The 15,173-nt window shown below is 42.6% G+C and overlaps 1 protein-coding gene across 3 annotated transcripts in view; it reads right to left on the minus strand.

The window, feature by feature from the left end:
- Atrnl1 (attractin like 1) overlaps positions 1-15,173 on the minus strand; it is a 548,573-nt gene that overhangs the window by 502,191 nt on the left and 31,209 nt on the right. For all 3 annotated transcript variants that reach the window (XM_057777516.1, XM_057777515.1, XM_057777517.1), the window contains exons 7-9: positions 14,332-14,419; positions 5,486-5,741; positions 1,929-2,112 (exon numbers count right to left, since the gene is read on the minus strand). In XM_057777516.1, the coding sequence (XP_057633499.1) occupies positions 1,929-2,112; positions 5,486-5,741; positions 14,332-14,419 (528 nt within the window). The remainder of the gene's footprint in view (positions 1-1,928; positions 2,113-5,485; positions 5,742-14,331; positions 14,420-15,173) is intronic.

Genomic DNA, 15,173 nt, shown 5'->3' on the forward strand with positions numbered 1-15,173 from the left:
ACATATCAGGGTCACGTTCATGCATGCACCTCAGAAGAATCGCTGTAAACGAGCATGAGAAGACTGTATAGCATGCAGAGTGTAGCACTGCTACTTATAAAAAGTGAAAGATATTTCACAACACCACAAGCTTTGTATTTCATTCACATTAGATGAAAAAACTGAAAAATGCTAAATAAAAAGGTGAACCCAAAGAAAAACATATAGTTATCCTCCTGAATATTGGAAGTAGACAAGATTGACAGGCAAAAATTGGGAGCACGGGGGTGGGGGTAGGGTGGGGGTAAGGGGAGAGGGGGAGAGAGAAGGGAGAAGGGGAGGATGGGGAGAGCTTGGGGGAATGGGATGGTTGGAATGGAGGAAGAGTGAATATAAGACCAGGGAAGTAGATATCTTAATTAAGGGAGCCATTTTAGGGTTGGCAAGAGACTTGACTCTAGAGGGGTTCCCAGGTGTCCAGGGTGATGTCCCCAGTTAGTTCCTTGGGCAGCTGAGGAGAGGGAACCTGAAATGAACCTATCCTATAGCCACACTGATGAATATCTTGCATATCACCATAGAACCTTCATCTGGCGATGGATGGAGATAGAGACAGAGACCCACATTGGAGCACTGAACTGAGCTCCCAAGGTCCAAATGAAGAGCAGAAGGAGGGAGAACATGAGCAAGGAAGTCAGGACTGCGAGGGGTGCGCCCACCCACTGAGACGGTGGGGCTGATCTAATGGGAGCTCACCAAGGACAGCTGGACTAGGCCTGATGGAGCATATGATCAAACCGGACTCTCTGAACGTGTCAGACAAGGAGGGCTGACTGAGAAGCCAGCCAAGGACAATGGTACTGGGTTTTGATTCTACTGCACGTACTGGCTGTGTGGGAGCCTAGTCTGTTTGGATGCTCACCTTCCTAGACCTGGATGGAGGGGGGAGGACCTTGAACTTCCCACAGGGCAGGTAACCCTGACTGCTCTTTGGACTGGAGAGGGAGGGAGAGGGGGAGGGGGAGGGAAATGAGAAGAGAAGAGGAGGTAGAAATTTTTAATAAAAAAAAAACCTGAAAAATGCTTTTTGTAAATTTAATAAATATTACAATGCAAGTGTAAATAAGAACAAATCCTGGACATATAACATCAAAGCTAGAGATGATGATGGTAAACAAAATTATTCACCTAAAATGGATGCTTAGAGGTACTTGTAGGTATGTCTATGAGACCAGAAACCACTTTAAATCACATTGTTTATGCATAGGGTATTTGTTATTTTGTACTACTGCTGCATGACAGTGTATCACATTACCATAAAGATTTAATCAATTCAAAACTTTTCTGTGACATAATCCTATAAACACCACTATTACACAACTATAAGATATTATCCCAACAGGGCTCACACTCATAGAAACTCACAAGACTGTGACAGCACCCTCAAGACCTGCTCAAGTTCAAGCCACAGCAAGGGAAAGGAGAAGTGGACACAAAGTCCCACCCTAACCGAGAAGCTCTCTGTAAAGGACACTTGTCTCCAGTGGAGTGACATGGGCTATATCAACCACACCTCAAGACACACCCCCTGCCCAGGAGTAGGTGGCCAACACTGAATGAATTCCACCGTGTGTGTGTGCGTGTGTGTTTGTGCGTGTGTTTGTGCGTGTGTGTGTGTGCATGTGTGTGTGTGTGTGCGTGTGTGTGTGTTCATTTGGGTTTGGGTATGGGGGGTGGTAGTTGTTTTGTTTGTTTGTTTTGATTTGTTTCTGTTTTTTACTGAAAGAAAAAGAACATGAAGAAGATAGGGAGGGAGGTGAGGAGTATCTGGGAGCAGAAGAGGAAGAGGAAAGAATAGTATCAGAACATACTGTATGAAAAAAGCCAATACAAATACAATCATTAGCAATTTTCTCCTTCTCATACTTCCTGTTACTCAGCCTACTCACCAAGTCTTGGTGTTAACTTCATACCTATACAGGTCATCCACCAGTCCATACTTATTGCCTGGTAATGCTTTATAACCGCCGTGAACGTAAATGGACTTGGTGACTTCATCATACACACTTGTGTGGCCGTATCCACCTTGTACAATGGCTCCTTTAGTTTCCGGAACCAGCCAGGTGTTTGAAGCTATAGCAAGAAGAAAGCAAATCATGAAACTCAAGTAGTAGCTAAAAATACAACCAAACTGACACAAAACCACCAAATTAACTCATTAAAAATACAATCAAAATGTCACCAAAACAACAGGTTCACTGTGGGGGCATGTATTTACAGGTTCACTGTGGGGGCATGTACTCGGTACACTCTGAAGACCTACGGTGGGGACTGAGGAAAGACTAAGTGTCCTAGGTCTTCCATAATTAATTCTGAAACACTGGAAATCAAATAATCCTTAATAAAAATGCATGTAACAAATGTTTATTAAAGTCTTCTGTGTGACAGGACTGGAATAAGTTAGTGATATAACATGACCGCTCTCTTAAACCTAAGCTAACTGAACATTCTTCTAGCACTGTGTTGGTCCTAAAACCTGAAATTCCAGTATTCACTTGACAATCACAATATTGTTGGGTTCCACCAGCAGGCACACTGGAGAAGAGTTCATAAGTGAAAGGGGTATAGTCTCCCTCGTCTGCAGTGGGAACATGTGATCTTAACCACCGAACCCCTCTCCAGGCCAGCACCTCCTTTCCGATACGGCACTGAGGCACTGGGCTCTATGGCGCAGTAACGTAACCATCCTGCCGTCGCTGAGTCACATCTACCCGCTGCTCTGTGCTCCTTGCTGTGCAGTCTCCAGGGTGAAGGCACAGACACCGAACCCAGAGCCGCCACACAAATGCACTTGGATATGGTAGGAAATCTTACCGTTTGCGCTTACACAATACATGGAATGTTAAACGCTCATGACTCATCTGTTATCCCTGTGAAACTCAAAACCCATGATTCTTCCCACTTCTGTACAGCCAACAAAACAAAACTCAAGCAAAAACACTATTATAAATTTACTTAGAAATAGCATTTTGGTTATAGAATTAGCCAAAAGGAACTGAACATAGAGATTTATCTTTAATTCACCAAAATTTCAGTTGTCATTCTACAATCAGGTTATTCCTAACTGAAAACAGAAGCATATGAGACAATACATTTATTTATTTATGTGTTAACAGTGTGCATGGACATTCCATTACGTCACATGACAGTGCACCTGCTGTAGTTTCCCGGCCATCCACGCAAAGTGAAAACGCCACCGTGCTTCATGCTGAAGGAGGCTATGAAAACGTGACGTGTCTAATACATGTCATGTGAAATAGAGCACAGGTTAGAGGAGAGAGATGCGTCTACAAAACAGTCAGCAAGGAAAACTGGGCAAGGAGAAGCTGACTGACGGGTGCTCCAGAAAGCACCATGGTGGTATGTATTGTGGTTATGAACTGAAAATTGGAAGCACTGGAGGGTGGACAGCAGCATGGGAGACAGCGGTCACAGAGATCAGCAGCAAAGGACTGGAGGCTCCAGGAAGATCCACAAGCTATGAGAGGTGTGGATTCTGTGTGCAGTCAGCTGGAAGGGCTGGTCTCACTGGAGAAGGGAGGTATTTGCAACAAAAACTACATAACTCACTGCAGGCACTGGAACGGCAGAGGGACACGGGGGGGGGGGGGGGGGGGGCAACAGGAGAGAGTTAGCCGGGCAGAAGCCAAGGGGGGCGGGCAACAGGAGAGAGTAAGCCGGGCAGAAACAAGACTTGACAAACAAACAGGGAACTGAAAGGCCGGATATTATTATGTGGATATTTAAATCAAAAAACTGCCAATCTGTACCAGACAACATGGCAGGAAGCCAGAATCTAGGTCCAGGAAATCAAACAATGACGGACGGAAGAGCAAACAAGGGGTGCATGGTGATGGGACTATGTGGCTGTGCAAGGACCATGCCAGGTTAGTATGCGGAGGGGTGGGGACGAGGATGGGTGACAGCAGAAGCACACGTGTGGCACGTCCTGCTGTCATTCCAGCACACAGAAGACACGTGTGCATGTCCTGCTCTCATACCAGCTTACAGAGGACACGTGTGCACGTCCTGCGCTCATACCAGTTTACAGAGGACACATGTGCACGTCCTGCGCTCATACCAGCACACGGAAGACACATGTGCACGTCCTGCTCTCATACCAGCACACAGAAGACACGTGTGCACGTCCTGCTCTCATACCAGCTTACAGAGGACACGTGTGCACGTCCTGCGCTCATACCAGCACACGGAAGACACGTGTGCACGTCCTGCTCTCATACCAGCTTACAGAGGACACGTGTGCACGTCCTGTGCTCATACCAGCTTACAGAGGACACGTGTGCACGTCCTGCTCTCATACCAGCTTACAGAGGACACGTGTGCACGTCCTGTGCTCACATACCAGCACACGGAAGACACATGTGCACGTCCTGCTGTCATACCAGCTTACAGAGGACACGTGTGCACGTCCTGCTCACATACCAGCACATGGAGGACACAGAAACAATCCTGCCACCACCTGAAGGGCTGCAGAGCAGACTGTGACGTCCATCTTCCTCTAAGCCAGTGTCTCAACCTTCCTCATGCTGTGACCCTTGTAGTACAGTTCCTCATGTTGTGACCCCAACTATAAAATTTGTTTTCTTGCTACTTCATAACTGCAATTTTGCTGCTGTTATGAATTGTTAGAGACAGATGTCTGTGGATGGGGTCGCCAGCCATGGGTTGAGAACCCTTCTGCTACGCACACGTGAACTCTCACTACTCGTGTGGCCTGTGAAGGGGTGGTCTCGCTGAGACTGTGTAAGGACTTAAAGACCACATGTGCTGTTCACACAAAAGCCAAGAACTGGAACACAGTAAATGAACAAGACCCAGAAATGAGTATAATTGTAAATTTCAATAGCAACTATAAGATGCATGCTTGCAGACAAACTAAAAAAAAAAAATTACCAATGCTTAAAAATGGCCTAAAGGATCAGGGTGGGGGAGTACTAGAAAAAGTTACTTACTAAAAAAACACACACAATAATCCAGAAAACCATGCACAGATTGGCCAGGTTCCCTTCATACACTAAACAACAGTCTCTCTAGAGACCAGAAGCTCACCCTGGAGAATCTACTGTAAAGAGGCCTCGCACTAAGACTAAAACATAACACAGAAAACTGGAAATCCTAAAAATCATGAAACCAAAGACAAGAGCTAATTTCAGCTTTTGATTCATAGGTAAAATCCAAGGAAACAGCACCACCTATTGGAACATCTCATATTTAAAAAAATTTGAAAGTGAATGTGTAATATCACCCTCATCTGGCTGCAAGATATACCAGTATTAGACAAAAGTCTAGCATAATCAAAAAGATTATACTGAAAAACATTATAATTCTAATCTAAAATAACTTACTATTTTGACCAAATAATTAGAAAATTCAAAACAAAAGTGCTCCCAACCAATAAATAAACGACATCTTGAAAGAAACTCACAGATATGATATTCCTGTATGTTGCTTGTATAGCCATATATTGCAGAATATCCAAATATGACAATCATGACAACGTCCCTACTATCCAGCTCCATGATGTGTGCCGAATGTCCCTCCACGGCGTATTGCTGACCGTGACCAAGAACAGTGGGCGTTTTTGTGCTCCAAGACTGACTGTGTATGTGAAAAACCCATAATTCATCTGTGACATTGCCGTCGCTTGTTTCAATTCTGCCTCCATACATAAAGATGTTTTCCTGTAAGTTAAAACATGCACATCAGTAGACAAGATAGTTATTTCTTAGCAGCATGCATGCATTTCTTAAAAGACTCTATCTAACACTGCACTTCAGTGACTGCTCAGAGCATCCCTAAAATCAGAACACACCACTGGTTGCAGAGGGAAACTTATCTACGCTTACGAAAGGCTGAGTGATGCATTTTCACTTAAATTTTTACGTTATACAGAAACACAGTGCACCAGAGTGCAGTGGGCTACAGCGGATGGCTCGTTAGCGTTGATTGACTTCACCGATGGAGTCTTCCCAATGCCTGAATGATCTGAGTCCCCGATAGTTACATTTTAATTTTACCACCTATGTAAATTCTTCTTGCTATTCTCAATTACTCAGTGTTTTCCCTGACTAGTCACCAAAACCATGGTGTATATGGCATTTGTATATCACTCCAAGTACATGTATTAACACTTATGGCTGTGGGAAAACACACACCTCCAGTCACCTCAGGAAATCTTACAACACTCACAAGTTACCCAGCTAATTTCACGTACAAATGAGTCATATAAATGATACAAAATGGTATAGACCACTATATTTCAACAAACTAAAAAGATGATTTCTTCAATTTTGATAAAGGTTATCGAAGGGAAACACTAAGCTGAAATTATAGTGAATAGTGAAGTGTGGGATGCTCTCCCCTCAGACCAAGAACAGGATAAGGACGCCTACTCGGTCATTCCTATTGAAAATAGCACCGGAAGGTCTGCCTGGGGCACAGAGGCAAACACTAGTAAGGGCCCAGAAAAGGGAATGGAAGACAATTTCCATGAGCAGATGATATCACCTTCTATACAGAAGATCCTAAGAGATGAAGAGTTGGCAAGTGAATTCAGTTACATGAATCATGAGGTCAGTGCACAAAAGACATGCATGTCCACACGCTTCCAATGAACCACACAAAAGCAAAGTCAATAAAGCAGCTACCCCGACACCAAAAGTAAAAAATATTCAGGAATAAATTTACAGAAGAGTTCAAAACTGAGTTACAGAACAGTTGAAATTCACAGAGATATGAATGGGAAGACACTACATTTTAGGAATCAGAAGAGGTAACACTGCAATGACAAAGATCTCACAGTCCAAGGACAAATTCAGCATGATCTCTATCAGAATTCCAACAGTCTGTAAAAGTAAATAAACTTGTTAAAAACTTAATACAAAACAAGTCTCAAGACAGTGGGTTCAGCGTAAGTCGACACAGCAGAACGGAGAGTCCAGAGACGCGCTGACGACAAAGAGACACGCTGAGCCGGGCGGTGGTGGCGCACGCCTTTAATCCCAGCACTCGGGAGGCAGAGGCAGGCGGATCTCTGTGAGTTCGAGACCAGCCTGGTCTACAAGAGCTAGTTCCGGGACAGGCACCAAAGCTACAGAGAAACCCTGTCTCGAAAAACCAAAAAATAAAAATAAAAAAAATAAAAATAAAAAATATTGTAAAATTGTAAGAGACACGCTGATGACGAAGAGACGCGCTGACGACAAACAGACACACTGATGACAAACAGACATGTTTGTGGTCAAACGTTTTTTTGAGAAAACTAACAAAACTATGCAAAGGGAAAGGATGCTTTTGTAACAGGTGATGCAGGAAAACAGGCACACGCCAAACAATGACATTGAGCCCTTACTGTGTACCATACACGGAATTATTAAAAGTGGATGCAACACTAAATAAACATAAGAGGGAAAGCTGTAAAATCTGCCAAAGAGACCTCATGGCACGGATGGCAAATGAGAAGTCACTTCTCTGGGATGCGGTAGATGAGAAGATCCAGGTAACAAAAAGAAAGTAATTGACAGAGCCCTGGAAACCACAGACTGGGCAGACGGACAGTGAGAGAGCAATGCGTTAGCTGACAGGAGTTGGCGACACAGGCTCCAGTCCCTGCAATGCTTCATCCCAGTCAGGAAGCCCTGGCAAAAACACAGCCCAACCCCTACAGGACTAGCCCATAGTCTGCGAAAGCCTCGAGTCCAGCTTGGGGCTATAGTCATACAGTGACTCCCATTGGTGAGAAACACCCCCCACCCAGGGAAAAACTCTCCGTGTCTCAGAAATCTGTGGTCAGAGAGAGAGAACCTATTACTGAAAAATCGATCTACCCCAGGTACCTGAAAACAAGAAAGAACCATATATCAGGAAGTGTGGGTTCAACCTGCCATTGCTCCAGGGTAGAGACAGCCAATAGTCAGTTGAGGTGAGGCTGAGAGCCAGAACTGGGAAACTCCGGGTACCCACAGTGAAGGGTCCCTGCCCTCTGTCCTCCTTGTTGGCTAGGAACTCACATGAGGTTAACTGTCAGTTTGAGTGTTTCAGGCTGGAAGCTCCTATCCTTCGTGTCTGTGTTGGAGGACAAGAGGGTGTCTCACATTCTCATCTCCTTAGGTGAGGTCTTCCGGCCCCTCCCTCCCAAGCACTAGATTACAGGCATGATCACACAGGTCAGGCAGGGCTCGAGAGCAGATACGATAAGCCATGCACTCTTCCAGCTAAGCCAGATCCCAGCCCCCTTCCTGTCTTTCATTTAATGTTGCGTTTCCCTTCTCTACTCCTTCTTCTTAAATAACTCCTATTATTAAATACATAATTTCTGCCATGTTCTGTTCTCTTGTCAGCAATGGTAAATTTAATCAATTCTAAGTGTATTTCTGTATCTTGTTTGATTTGGTGTTGTTGCTGATAGAGCCATTTTTCTCCTCTCTGAGTGGTACGAAGATTGAGACCTCAAGAGTATATTATTCACTAAAAAGATCCCCGTGTGTATACATATGCATGTTTGTACGTGTGTGCATACACGTGTTAATGCATGTGGAGGACATCAGTTGACACAGCTGTTTTCTTCAAGGCTTGCACATATTATGTATCAAGGCAGATCCATCATTTGAATCACCAGTATGGCTGGGCTAGCTAGCCAGCTTGCTCCAGGAATCCCGTATCTCCACCCTGAGCACTGGGATTCCAAGCAGGCTGCCATGCCTGCCTGGTGTTTATGTGGTTGAGGGGATTCGAGCTCTGGTCCTTACGCTTGCACAGCAAATGCTTCACCCACTTGTTAGAGTCCCCTGCATTTAAGGCTGCAGTTCATCACGTCCAGATGGCTCTCTGAGCTTAGCGTAATACGGACGACACCCTTTGCAGCAGGACTCCATCCCTGACCTATTTGGATACTGTCTCTAGGCCTGGATGCTTGACTTATCTGGAAGTTTTCCCTGAGCCTAGCTGCCTGACTTACCTTTGATACAGTTCCATAGAAATGCCCCCTGCTGTCCATATGATAATTAGGTACTGTGCTCCAGTTATATGGGAGGATAGGACTGACAAATGCAAATTAGGTGATGACCCAGCCACTCTCCCCATCCTATATATTCCCTTTACTCTGGAATAGAGCTGAGCTGTTAACACTGAAACAGACTCCTGGAAGGCTAGTTCCATCTTACAAACGGACTCCTGGAAGGCTAGTTCTGTCTTACAAACAGACTCCTGGAAGGCTAGTTCCGTCTTACAAACAGACTCCTGGAAGGCTATTATCTCCATCTTGTTTTATGACATTTTCAAAGACCTATGGAATAAGGCATTTTAAATGTTTTAAAAACTTAGTACTTTTCATGACAATGAGGCACATCTGCTCCTGGCAGTGCTGATTACTTCAAGAGGAAGATGGGCATCCTCAAGAAGAGGCTCCTCATGGAGTTTGTTAGCCATTTGGGCAAGAAACTGCTCTTGCCTGGACTGCTTGATGTTATGCTGTATGAACTGGACATGCAGGATTCACAGAAAAATGACTGCTGAACTTGCCTAAAGGTGAAATGGTCCTTCAGGGTTCCTGCTTCATGAAAGAACTGCCAGACATTTTGGAGAACACATAAGAAAGCAACTAATAAACTTTCCAGTAAAAGGCATAAGAGATCTTCAAATTTCCTACTTCGTGGAAATGTCTGCCAGAAACTACAGGCCTGTAGGCTGAAGATGGATGCTGAAACATTACAGAAGAACTTTGGGTGACTGTCCAGGCAGCAAGATGTCTCTGTCAATTCTAGAGTTTTGGAAGTTGATTACAATGCATTTCCTGTTTGCATTTCCTGTTTACTTAGGTAATATTATATTCTTCTGGGGTCTTTCATAGAATTGAAGAATAGGTAGTTATAATTATAGTTTTCCTTAGTTATGATAAAAAATGGGTTAGATATAAAACTTTAGACTCCCAAAGATAGGATAGATGATAGAGTATTTTCCATAATTTGCCAAATGTAAAAAAATACCTGTTTTGTTGTATATAACTTGCTATGTTAGAGTTAAATCCTTCCTTTTAATTTAGCACAGATTAATGGAGATGGGTTAGTTTAGGATATAAGAGCTAGCTAGAAAGACACTTATGCTATTGGCCAAACAGTATTGCAAATAATATAGTTTCCGTGTGATTAGTTCAAGTCTGAACAGCCAGGGAGCTAACAAGTGTTCAATATACAAATATATATTACTGTATCTGTTCTTATTTGCCGCTTAGTCTCCCTCCTCTCTCCTGCCTTTCTCTCGCTCAGCCCCCCCTTACCCAGTCTCTTCCGCACCATGCCCCTATACATGTACATTTGCCTACATAGAGTTATGTGTATAATCAGATCTCGATTTTCATGTGAGAGATGCGATGTTCTCTCTCCCATAACCGCTCCTCCCTTTACATCTTTCCTCTTTGTCTATAGTGCCCACTCTATTTAATGCAATATATACATATATTAATATTTAAATATAGATCCCGCCTATGAGAAAAACAAGCAGTTTTTGTCTCTCTTTGGCTAACTTTGCTTAATATGATATGCAATTCTAACCATGTTCTTACAAATAATTTAATTCCAATCTTTATGGCTGAACAATATCCATGCGTATACCCCATCTGTACTATCACTTTGTTGGTTGGTGGGCAGCAGGGTGGGCTCCATATTTTGGCTCTTATGGGTAGGGCTGCAATAACCATGGATGTGCACATATCCCTGATGCATGTTGACTGAGATCCCTTCAGAGACAGAAACAAGAATGGTACCTGGATAATTTCACAGTTCTACTCTGAGCTCTACAGGAGCCTCCGTGTCAATTTCCAGGTGGCTGTGGCAGTCTACATTCCAACCCGCAGTGGGCACAAGTTCCCCTCCACTGCCTTCTCGACAGCACTTGTTGGCCTTGGCTTTGTTTCCTTCTATGCTGACTTTATGTGCGTGGGTGTTTGCCTACATGCATGTATTTATGTATATAGCATGTGTGCTTGTTTCCCATGGAGGTGCAAAGAGAGTGTCAGACCCCATAGGACCGGATTTAGAGATCATTTTGAGCTAGCACATGGATACTGGGAGGTCAATCTGGGTCCTCTGCAAGAGCAACAAGTGTTCTTACCCACGGGGTCATCTCTGAGGCCCTTCATTTTCTTCTTGGTGATGATACAATCTCAGGGTGGTTTTAATTTTCAATTCCCTGATGAGTAAGAATTATGAATATTTTTTCATGTCTTTATTAGCCAGCTTTGCTTTTTTCTTCTCTCTTTTTACTTTCAGTGTCTTAGAGACTGGGTTTCATGCAGCCCACTAGCCTGAAGCTGCTATGTGGCTAAGGATGACTTGGGCCTCAGGCTCCTCCTGCCACTCTTCTGAGCACCAGGATTACAGGCACACAGAGTGCCAGCTTGAGGCTCTTTTGAGATTTGTCTGTCCAGTTAACTTGACTCTTTACTAAGTAGATGATCTGTGTATGTATGTCTAATTTTTAGAGTTCTTTATAGATTCTAGCCATTAATACCCTCTCTGAACATAGTTGACAGTGATTCTCTCCCATTCTATAGGCCCTTTATCCTGCACACATATACAAAAGAAAAAAAATCAATGAAACCCATTATCTAAAAAAAATTTTAAAGTATCGAAACTGCAAATACATATATGTTCTTTTACAAAACATGAAACTACACTATGATTCATAGAGCTTCTAAGTGATCTTTAATAGCCAAAACAACCTTAGAAAAACAAAAAAAAATTGAAGTCTAATACTTAAAAACTACAATCCAAACCAGTGCAGTAACAGCATACAGGCGAACATACAGGACAATGCTACAGAGCAGAGAGCCCAAAGATACCCTTACACGTGGTCAAACACAGACCAATACTACAGAACAGAGATCTGGGAGACACTCTTACATGTGGTCAAACACAGACCAATACTACAGAACAGAGATGCCGGAGATACTCTTACACGTGGTCAAACACAGACCAATACTACAGAACAGAGATCTGGGAGACACTCTTACACGTGGTCAAACACAGACCAATACTACAGAACAGAGATCTGGGAGACACTCTTACATGTGGTCAAACACAGACCAATACTACAGAACAGAGATGCCGGAGATACTCTTACACGTGGTCAAACACAGACCAATACTACAGAACAGAGATGCCGGAGATACTCTTACACGTGGTCAAACACAGACCAATACTACAGAACAGAGATGCCGGAGATACTCTTACACGTGGTCAAACACAGACCAATACTACAGAACAGAGATCTGGGAGACACTCTTACATGTGGTCAAACGATTTCTAACTGGGAAGGCCAGACAGTTTAATGAGAAAGGACAGTCTTTCCAGCAAATGGTTCAGGAAAGTATTTACCCACACGCAGAATGATGAAATTGGACCCTTTACTTACACCACATACAAACCCAAATTGGAAGAAAGATTCAGACATCAGATCTAAGCTGCTTAAACTTAGAGGGAAGAAAAAATCATCATAAAGGAAAACCTTCATGTTGTTGATTTGGCAACAATGTCTTATATATGTAATCAAAACCAAAAATAATAAATAAACTGGTACTACATAAAACCTGGAACTTTTAAACCGGGCGGTGGTGGCACATGCCTTTAATCCCAGCACTCGGGAGGCAGAGGCAAGCGGATCTCTGTGAGTTTGAGGCCAGCCTGGTCTACAAGAGCTAGTTCCAGGACTGGAACCAAAAGCTACGGAGAAACCCTGTCTCGAAAATTAAAAAAAAAAAAAAAAAAAAAAAAAAAAAAAAAAAAACTGGAACTTTTAGACTGACGGGATGTAAATAGGTGTTAGAGCATGGGCTTAGTCTATGTAAGTACTTAAGTTCAATGCCCTGCACCACCCAAGGCTGTAGGTAAAACATAGAGCAACTGTCTGGTGCACATGAGGTCTTAGGGTCAATCTCCACACACAAGAGAGCAGCACTATTGACAGACTGAGCAGACCACAGGAAAAGAGAAATATTTACAAATCATATATCCGGTGAAGTGTGAATTTAGCACAGAAAGAACTCCTAAAATTTAATGGTGAAACAAACTAATGTAAAAATGGCAGAAGACTGTAATAAACAGGACTCCAAAGTAGATACACAAGTGGCCAATAAAACTATGTCACAGCAGTGACGGAAGCCCAGGCCTTTAATCCTAAAGGCAGAGGCAGGTGGATCTCTGTGAGTTCAAGGTCAACCTGTTCTCCAAGGGTCCAAATCAGCCAGAGCAATACAGTGTAACAATGTTTCTAAGAGAAAACACAAAAAACTATGCAACAAGACAAGTTTTTAGGTAACTACAATTTATAAAATAATAACACTCTATTATCACCAAGGCCCTATTATCTAAAAGTAGAAAACACTGTGAGCAAAGCTGTAGACGGTAGCGGAAGCCATAAACACTAACAGGCTGTAAAATGGTACAGTCAGTATATAAAACTGTAGAGTAGTTCCCAAAAAACTTAACACGGAATTGCCACATGATTCTCCAATTCTGATCCCAAGAATGCACCTAAGATGGTCAAACACTCATTGCCAAAAGGTGGAAGCAATCTAAGCGTCCATTAACACACGGAGTCTTTTTAATGTACGCATACAAAGAAATAGTGTCTGTGCTACAACGTGGATGAGACTTGGAAACACTGTGCTGAGGCAAACAAGCCAGAGAGGAACAAACGCCACCCGCTTCCACTCACACCCGTACCCACACCAGTCAGAGTCCAAGACAGGAAGCAAACTGCAGGCTACCCAGAGCGGAAGGAAGGAGAGAATAGTGACTGCTTACATTCTACAAGATTTAAAAAGAAATTAAGAAGATAATGGAGATGGTAATTATATAATAATATAAATAAACTTAGTGCCGCTGAGCTCTGCACTTAAATATCACTCAAACAATAAACTGATTATATTTTTGTGACTGATATAACAACTAGGCAGAATCCAAAAGACTAAAGTAGGATCACAAACGTGAGGCTAACAGCCACCCCAAGGTCACCTTGGGATATTTAGCAAAGCCCCGTCTCAAAGACAGCCAAGGAAGGGGAGACTGGAAGCCCCACCAAAAGCCCTCAATCTTTATTGTTGTATATGACCAACATAAAACAGTGTTATAAAATGTCAGTCTACCGGCTCTCCATATTGTAGGCCTTATAATCCACTATTCTCATTGAATGCTTGAAATAAATCTGAGGTCTAGTATCTTCCTAACACAAATTCTTAGGACAATAACCAGGTTTCTTTTTTAGCAGGAGACATACCTGATATAAAGCAAGAGAGTGTCCATATCTCTGGAGAGGTCCCCTTGACACAGCTCCGACATTCCATATACTGCTCTCCAAATTGTAACTAAAACAAGACAATAAACCATATTAGAAAGCTAAAATTCCTTCCAGATCTTTAATTTCTGTATGTGTTTCTTCTGCTGAATCCAAATTCTCTTTAAAGTCAAAAAGAAGTAGAACCATGCTAGAAATTGTTAAAAAAAAAAAAAAAAAAAAAGCTCCAGTCAAAAAAAAAAAATACCAGCTCTTAAGATTCAGTTATTTAAACGTACAACATACAGGACTTGAGAGACAGACATTCTCAGTGGCTAAGAGCACTAGTTCCAGCAGAGACATCTGTGACTCCAGTTCTGCAGGATGCAGCGCCCTCTCCTGACCTCCACAGGCGCACACACACACAATGAGCAAAGCACTCATACACATAAAACTTAAAACTCTAAATTTTAAAAAGTCCAAACAGATACATAAACTTGAGTAGAGAATTTATTGCTAGAATTAGTCTAACTGCATTTAATAATTGCATTGAACTTAAAAATAATGAGTTCTTTGCTTTCAAATTTTAAAAAAATCCAGTTTTTCTTGGAAACAGAAGAAAAATCCCTCCTTTTTGACTTTTCACAAAATGACTTTTTACAGTAGCCATTTGCTTTGAGTATTTATGCTTATCCTCTATACATATGTATCTTGAAAAAAACAATTCAACAAGAGTTATTATGTATTTCCTATGTATAAACAGAACCTGTTTGCCGAAGATTCTTTTAAATTGTACAAGATGCATCCGGTAGTAGGAAGGCTTTGTAGAAGCAGGCTGGCCTTGC

This window comes from Chionomys nivalis, chromosome 8, assembly GCF_950005125.1.
Source record: "Chionomys nivalis chromosome 8, mChiNiv1.1, whole genome shotgun sequence".
Lineage (NCBI taxonomy): Eukaryota > Metazoa > Chordata > Mammalia > Rodentia > Cricetidae > Chionomys > Chionomys nivalis.